The 8,372-nt window shown below is 40.5% G+C and overlaps 1 protein-coding gene across 1 annotated transcript; it reads left to right on the top strand.

The window, feature by feature from the left end:
* Window positions 1-6: 6 nt before the first annotated feature.
* On the top strand, window positions 7-6,039 carry DDX20 (DEAD-box helicase 20). Its single transcript, XM_019470337.1, has 11 exons — window positions 7-41; window positions 128-222; window positions 451-619; window positions 928-1,042; window positions 1,124-1,266; window positions 1,636-1,774; window positions 2,169-2,227; window positions 2,943-3,025; window positions 3,741-3,846; window positions 3,933-4,034; window positions 4,722-6,039. The coding sequence occupies exons 3-11, from the start codon at window positions 523-525 to the stop codon at window positions 5,819-5,821; spliced, it is 1,944 nt and encodes a 647-aa protein (XP_019325882.1). The 5' UTR covers window positions 7-41; window positions 128-222; window positions 451-522; the 3' UTR covers window positions 5,822-6,039.
* The last annotated feature ends 2,333 nt before the right edge of the window (window positions 6,040-8,372 follow it).

Raw genomic sequence — 8,372 nt, 5'->3', positions numbered from 1 at the left:
GGTCCAGCTGAAGGCCATCCCGCTGGGGCGCTGCGGCCTGGGTGAGCGGGCGGGCCGGGCGCGGGGCCGGGCGCGGGGCTGGGGGCACCCTGGGACCTCCGGTGACCTCGGTGGCGGCTCTTTCCAGATCTCATCGTGCAGGCCAAGTCTGGCACTGGCAAAACCTGCGTGTTCTCCACCATCGCCCTGGACGCCGTGCTGCCGGAGAGCCCCGCCACGCAGGTGAGCCCCGGCCCCGGCCTGCTGCTGCGCGCTGGCCCGGCCCGCCTTTAGCGGTACGCGGAGTGTGGGGGGGGCGGCTTCGCTTTGTGAGAGGGAATCGCTCTTTTTCTTGGGGAAACGACATTATCGCCTGTGAGACATAGTATTTGACATCATCGTGACTCGACGCGGGGCGTTAATCTTCGGAACCATTCTGCAGCTTTCAGAGTTAATCCTTGGCCCTTACAGATTCTGATCTTGGCTCCTACGCGAGAGATTGCTGTGCAGATTCATGCTGTAATCACGACTATTGGAATAAAAATGGAAGGCTTGGAATGCCACGTCTTCATTGGAGGTACTCCTTTGAACCAGGACAAAATCAGACTAAAGAAGTGCCACATAGCAGTTGGCTCCCCAGGTATGGATGAGCTTCATTGTGCTTCAGGTACCCTGTGATACTTCACTGTACCATAATTGGTGCTTTGGCAATCTGGGTGGTTTTGGGGGTTTTTTTGGTTTGTTTGTTTCCCCCCCCGTAATAGGGGATAATCTCAAAGGCCAGTGCCAGAGACATTTAGACCGGGTATTTTTAGTGAGAGGTTACTCCAAATATGCCTCTCTTTTTAAGGCTTGTTAACATTAATTTTTAAAAATTACAAAATTCATCGTTAGAACCTTTCAATTAATATTTTTGAAGTTACTTTTTGCTTTTTGCTTCATATGTAGGTCGAATAAAACAGCTCATAGAGTTGGACTACTTGAATACAGCCAGTATCCGGCTTTTCATTCTTGATGAAGCAGACAAGCTTCTAGAAGAAGGCAGCTTTCAGGAGCAAATCAAGTAAGAAAAACATTTATCTCATGCATTTATCAGTAGATTAGATACATATTTGTAAGTCATTCCCATTTTTTTGTCTCACAGTTGGATTTACTCTTCACTGCCAGCCAATAAACAGATGCTTGCTGTTTCAGCTACTTATCCTGAATCATTAGCTAATGCTTTGACCAGGTACATGAGAGAGCCAACATTTGTGAGGTTGAACCCTACTGATCCAAGTCTCATTGGTAAGTAGAAGTTCATTTATAGTGATACTGTTATATACTGAAACCAAAACATGTACCTTTAAAATTTGTGATTCTTCATAATTTCCCTCCACGGGTGAGTTGGTTAGTTTATGAAGTATTTATTCCCAGTGTTGATGTATTTAAAACATCAGTGATGAATGTAACTTTCTGGTTTTTCTATCCGTTCAAAAAATACTTCAGCCTTTTAAGAAAAACCTGTCCTGTAGGTTCTTATTTGGCACGTGTGTGTGCTTGGTTAAATTTAAAGTCTTTGTTTTAGCTGCAGTGACACATGTTGACAGCAGCATAGCACCGTGCATGTTTTTATGGAAATCCTTAATCTGATAGTTTTCTTGGTTTCATGCTCAGGGCTGAAGCAGTATTACAAGATTGTGAATTCCCATCCACTTCCACATAAAACATTTGAGGAAAAAACCCAGCACCTACAGGAGTTGTTCAGCAAGATTCCATTTAATCAAGCCTTAGTCTTCTCAAATTTGCATAGCAGGTAATGAATTTGAAATAAAATCTGTAAAAAGCATGGTCGAATGCAGCGGTTGTAATGTCCAGTCGTGGGTAAACTTATAGAGACCTTCTATAAGGTCTCAAAGCAGTATGCAAATTTCAGATCTGAAATACAGCCAGGGGAATGCAGTATGAAATACTGAAAATAAAGGAATGCTTTAGCACGAAGGTACCTCATACACTGTTTGGAGTACAGTAAGACCTGATACTCTGTTGTCCTTTTGCATCTGTAAGGTGACTGTTCTAGACGTAAAGATGAAAGTGACAGTTCTGGAATGTAGTCCTTGGCTGTAAAGAATAGCCTGTTGTTAAGAAATGCACAGGGGTTGTTAGGTCTGCGGTTTTATTTACAGTTTCCATTGTGTATGTTCTGTCAGGGCTCAACATCTAGCTGAAATACTAACATCCAGAGGCTTTCCTGCTGAGTGCATTTCAGGTAAGTCCATTCAAAACTTTATGATTCTATTGAAGTTGTGCATAAATGGGACCTAAAATAGGAAAATGAATCTTAAATCTTGGTTTGCATGGCTTCTGGTCGAATAACTAAGAATAGCATTTGAGTCTTCATAGGTCTTTAGGAATTAAGTATTAATTAATTCTTACACTGATTAACCTTCCTGTTTTAAATTTGTTTGAGAGTCATTTTTATGAATGTCCAGGTGAGTGCATTGGCTTATTTGTAAAGCGAAAGTTTACTTACTTTTGCAGGCTGAAGCAGTTTTTCTTTGGAATGCAGATGCTGAATTTAAATCTTTATTTCTAGCTTCTCTATAAAAGCTGATCACTGGCACCTAATGTTTATTAGAACCCTTGAATTTTTACTTCAACAGTGTTTTCTATGGCTTACGTGTTTAAGTAAAATTTGTATCTACATAATTGTAGATACAATTATGTATTAAGTTATGTACGGGTTAAGTATCTACATAATTGGTTTCTCTTTAAAAACAAGCAAAAGAATTATTTTTGTAATGGATTTCCTTATTTTCAAGTTTTTGTTTGTTCTTTGTTGACTCATTTGGAACTGATGTTTGAGGAAGCTTCTCTCAACCTTATTTCTCATCTCATCTACAGTTTCACAAAGCAGTGTTTTCCAGAATTTGAGGGGCATAAAAGTGAAGAATGTAATGTGTTTCTAATTTTTATCTTTCTAGGCAGCATGAATCAAAATCAACGACTTGATGCTATGGCTAAATTAAAGCAATTCCACTGTAGAGTTCTGATTTCCACAGACTTGGTGAGTTAGTATCTTAGAGCATACATGAGTATTGTACGTAAAGTTACTTCAGAGAATTAGATTTGACTTGGAATTGAATAGAACATAAATGTACTGATAAAGCATGTGACTTGAGCACTGCGTGTGCCTTATTGTCACTGTGAAACTTAGAAATTGTCCCCTATTCCTCATCTGGTTCAAAAATAATTTTTAATTTATCTGTTGCTTTGCAGAAGCTTATAGATACTTCAGAGCAGTAGAGTTGTTTACTTTGGATAGGAGCTGTGGGAAGGAATAGTTTGTTTCTCTAGTACAGTATGCTCACAATAGTAACATCCCAAACAACGTTAAATAGAGCAGTGGTTATGCTTGAGGCACTCTCAGCTTTTTTGTGGTTGATGTATTTTTCTCTTCAGCTGATCGTTTGAGGTCCTGTCATGAAAAGATTACTGCTGTTGGGCTGAATTTTTTGATGCAGGGGGGGAAACATGCTTGCTTGTGTTTGATACATAGAAGGCATAAGAAAAATGATCCCTGATTTTCATGGCCGCAATGCAATATGCCTATTCTACATGTAATACTGTAAACTGGCTCAGAATCGTAGGTGCTTTATGGTGTATTGTAACAACTAAAAGTTACTGTATGAGCAGTTACTCTCAAATGCGTTGTATTTATTTAAAGATCTGTTCAGCATATTCAGTTACTTATCCCCTTCTCTCCTTCTCGCTTTCTCAAGACATCTCGCGGAATTGATGCTGAAAAAGTGAATCTGGTTATCAACCTGGATGTGCCTGTAGACTGGGAAACGTACATGCATCGTATTGGCAGAGCTGGGCGCTTTGGTAAAAACAGTCATGCGGATTTGTTGAGCTTGCACTAGCTTCACTGGCTCTGGTTAGGTAATTACACTTTCTGTTGTGTATCACAGGAACTCTAGGCTTATCTGTGACATACTGCTGCCGCGGAGAGGAGGAAAACGTGATGATGAAAATTGCTCAGAAATGTAATCTTCAGCTTCTTCCTCTACCAGGTACGCTCTGTCCTATGAATGCAGCCGTTTTGGTTGTTTTCTCTTTATTCAAAACTTCAGACTTTCCATAGGGAACTGACATGTATCTTCTCTGCTGAAGTTGCATTAATTTTGGTACAGGTTTTTCATCCTCTGTGCTAATGACTACTTGTATAACTGCTGCAGTTGTGCGAAGCAATAGAAAATGAACTTAGTGCATGCCTATGGATAGGGAGAGGAACTCTGCATCCAGCTGTTGCTTAAGCAACTACATAACTACTTGGATTTCCAGAAATCTAGTGTTAAGCCTTTCTCAGGCTGTAAGATACGGTAGGAGAAGTAAGGGAGGAATAATTGAAACAGCAGAAGATTTGCTACCCTTGCTTTGCCAGAAGCTGTTCTGCTAGAAATGTAGCATTTGCCGCCTTACACAAGTTCTAGTTTTTTATCTGGTTAAGTAGGATATGAAAAATAGGTGACAAGTAATACAGTGCTGCTTGTCTTGATCAACTTTTTGATGCCTTCCATGAAGAAAATGTTCTGGCTGTTTGAGCTCTTTCAGGAATTGAAGGGGTCGGTTTGTAGCCTTGCCTTAACATGTCTTAACAGCTTATCTGCGATTTTGCAAAGCTTTGCTTTGGTATTCATTTGAGTTCTAGAGGGAAGGATGCACTTAACTGAGTGCCTGCTTGTTTCCCTTTTGTGCAGAGCCTATACCTCCTGGAATGATGGATCAATTTGAAGATGGGGAGGTAGAAGTCAAACCTGTTACACATACAGGTACTTCAGTGAATTCTGACACTGTGTGTCTTAGACCAGAGGAACCGGTACTGCATCCTGTCCAAAATAGTTTTTCGGAGGTACCTCAGCCTCTTTCTAATCTTCCGGGTGATAATTCTTCTGTAGAAAGGCCAAAAAAGGCTCTGAAGCAAAAGCAGATTAAAAAGTGCACAGATTCTGCAATTACAGAAAAAGGTAGCAGAAACCCCCAAACTTCCAGTTGCCATACAGAACGGAGGAATCAAGTCAAAACTGTCTCCAGAACGGATGGACAACGTAACACTCAGTCTCCAGATGAGGAGGCCTTAAAAAAAAATCTTCCCAGAATTCCATGCTTGTCTGCTTTCAAAAACCAGCAGAACAACCCCTGGAACTTCTCAGAGTTTGTTGAAGACTATGAGTATTTCATTAAAGAAGGGTTGGAGAGAGAGGTCGAAATTTTAAGAAGCTATTCAGGCCCAGGAGAACGATGTGAGCTCCCCAGAAATGGTGGTGTAGAGTGGAAAGAGGCAGAACGTAACACTGAGATGGTAGCAAACGGTGTTGTGTCTGGTGACAGTGATGGTTCGTACAGTTCCAGGGCTTCCTCCAATAGTAGGGAAAATAACTCGTGCTTTGAAGCATTTTCAGATACACAGAAGAATGCTGTTCCCAGAATGTATCAGGGTCATGCAGGCTTCTGTCCTGCACCAGAGAAGCCTCAGGAGCTATCACAAGTCCCAAAGCAAAACCAAGTGAAAAAGAAAGTTCTGAAACAAAATGCTAAACAAAAGAAAAGCCATTGCCATCAATTCCCTAGTCCTTCCCCAAGAAAAACTGAAGATGAGTGCTCCTGCAGCTCTTGGGATGATGGTGTTCCATATGAGGCTTGGAGTTATAAAAACTACTGGAAATCTTATTATCAGGCATGGCAAAACTACTATGCTGCGGTGTCTCACTATAGGAAAAGTTACAGACAATTTAACTGGATGAATGCCTATCATGTCAACTCGGTCTATCTTCAGGAACTGCTGAAAAGCGGTGATTGATGTACTGACACTGCTGTTAGGGACGGGCTGGTTGGTACCATGAATGGACATTATCTGTGAAAACGTAACTGCTGGTCTACAAGTACATTGACAAACATAAGCAGACATTGTTTAGGATTGAAGAAAAATGTTGTCTTTTTCATAAGCCAGCTGTGTCTAGGTAATGTTTTACATGCATTCCAGTGTCGGTGTTACAAGTTGTTAATAAAAGGAAATGAAAGACAGCTGGATGTTCAGTTGCAATCTTTACAATCCAAAGTAAACAAAGGAAGATGAAAGGCAGCCACTTACACGTAAGAAATCTTAGTAAGGAGAAAATACAAACCAACCCCAGTTTTATTTGCTTGACTTGTCTTCCATGTGACTTTTGGGTGAAGATGAATTCACTGTAAGACTAAATAGTCTGTTTTTCGTTGGAGATCATTCCATTTTCTGTAATTCTCTTATTAAAACACCAGGCACTGATTATATGCCAGTTAAGTGGCAGAGTAAAACCTGCATCTCAATGCCTGTATTGCTAAGTTAAATCCAGTTAATTAACATTGTGTAAATAACATTTCTATAGCTAGGTGTATGGCAAGCTGTGCAGTAGAGGATGGTTTAATTATGTAGAAAATGTGCAGCGATCATAATTGGTCTGTCCCTCTGGGTGCAGCAATATCAGACTTGCCACACTTACAGGAAAGCTTTAATTAGAAATGAAATTACCTATTAGTACTAAAACTAATTGGCATTTCCTGTTTGGCTTGCACTGCTTTGTATGTAGCTGTCCTGAAGCAGGAGAAGATGGGAGTGCTGGCTGGCTTAGGGTATTGACCCTAGGTTGACTCCACGCTAATTTTTAAACTTCATCCTCTAGCTTTAGTATGTTTGGGATCATAGAGACAGATTTCTTCAGCTAGTGTCTCTGATTTTGCAAAGTTCACTAGAGCAGATAGTCTGTGTTGTTTTTTTGTTTATTTTGGTTTGTTTTTTCTTGAGCAGAGTAAGGCTGGAATTTTCTTAGTAAAAGCACTGCTTCCTGCCTACTATGAACTGTACTTCCAAGGAGACTTGCTTCTTTAATTTGGTGAAATGGATGTCTTCAGGGATGCTTGATGGCTCACCTTCAGCAGCTTTCAAATTCATTTTGAAAAATACAATGTGTTTTCACTTAGCTTACATAAATCAGTTGCTGCCTGAGCGTTCCTAACGTTCTTGCAAAATTCTCTGGAAGTCCTGTGGTGTCCCTGGCAGCACTTTCGACCTTTTTGTACAGTGGTGGGTCTGAACTTTATACCACGCAATTCAGACTCTCTTCACTATACAGGAGAACTGTAAGATCGATTTAGCTCGTGAGTGGCATAGAAATTTAGCACAAGATGGGCAAGCGAGGCTGCTGTCCTGCATTGGGTGGGTTTGTGGTTTTCCTGTCAGCCAGGGCAATGGTGGCCTCTCGTGGGTGTCAGCCTTTACTGCAAGAGAGAAAAGTGGTCTGTAAGCTCTTCGGTTCAGCTCTAACTCGGTGGGTGTTAGAAGTTACCTAATAAGTAAGTTTAATTTCTGCTTAAAGAATTTTGAAAGTTTTAAATAATGCCTCTAAGTGACACGTTCTGGTACGGTTAAGATGAGATCAGCTCTACTTGTTTTGTGGTTGAAACAAGCTGACCCTATCTGCAATACAGAATGCAAGACTTTGGCCTAAAGGGAATTGCCAAGATTGCCTTTTAAAAGAAAGGCATAAGGTGTGCTCTTTAAATACAATAAATATCTCGTTAGAAGTATTTTTCTTTCTGTACTCTTTTCCCTGCCTTACTCCCTTTGTGTCACAAATTACCTCAGGGAGGGGGCTCTCCTGGATTTTGTCTGCATAGTTTGAAAAGGCCAAGACGATATGATTTTTGTTTCCAGATGAATTTTGTTGCAACTCTTACAGTATCCTCCTTTTGAACGTTTTAAGAGATGCACTTAGGTATCTGCATTATTGCTCTCCTATAACATCTTGGTCGTCTTGCTGTTTTCCTTAACGGTTGCTTAAGTAAGAGTTATTAGTATTTAAATGCAACTCGAGTGGCTTAGGCCAACACCCAAAGTTCTCCGAAAGAACCTCCCAGAATTTTTTTTTAGAAGAAATCTACAGCATCATCTTGGTATTTGTGGCACATACTCTGTTTAATCCAGATTGGATACATCAGGTACAGCAGTGGCACAAGACTCAATACTGTAAATGATATACAAGTTTCAACATATGCACTACAATTCCAAAAGAAGACAACAGGAAACTTGGTTCTTCTAGAAAGTTGTTCTCAAATGAAGCTACCTGCAGTTGTATACAGTACATTTTGTATCTGTCCTCTGATGTTGGTAAGCAAAGCCCATTTATAGTACGAAAATAGAAAATAATAAGATTGAGAGCTTCTCATAACATAAAACTCCTAAAGAAAACACCATTGCATTGGAATGCCTTACTGATTTATCAAAAATATACCGTCACATGCCTTTTGTAAGATACTTCATTGGTCCGAGGAGCCAGTGGGAGCTCCCAGTCATAGTTGCAACAGAACGGAGAAGA

The sequence above is a fragment of the Aptenodytes forsteri genome, unplaced genomic scaffold (assembly GCF_000699145.1).
Source record: "Aptenodytes forsteri isolate BGI_AS27 unplaced genomic scaffold, ASM69914v1 Scaffold142, whole genome shotgun sequence".
In the NCBI taxonomy this organism is placed as follows: domain Eukaryota; kingdom Metazoa; phylum Chordata; class Aves; order Sphenisciformes; family Spheniscidae; genus Aptenodytes; species Aptenodytes forsteri.
The sequence above is the reverse complement of the archived record's forward strand: the minus strand, read 5'-3'. Positions and strand labels throughout refer to the sequence as shown.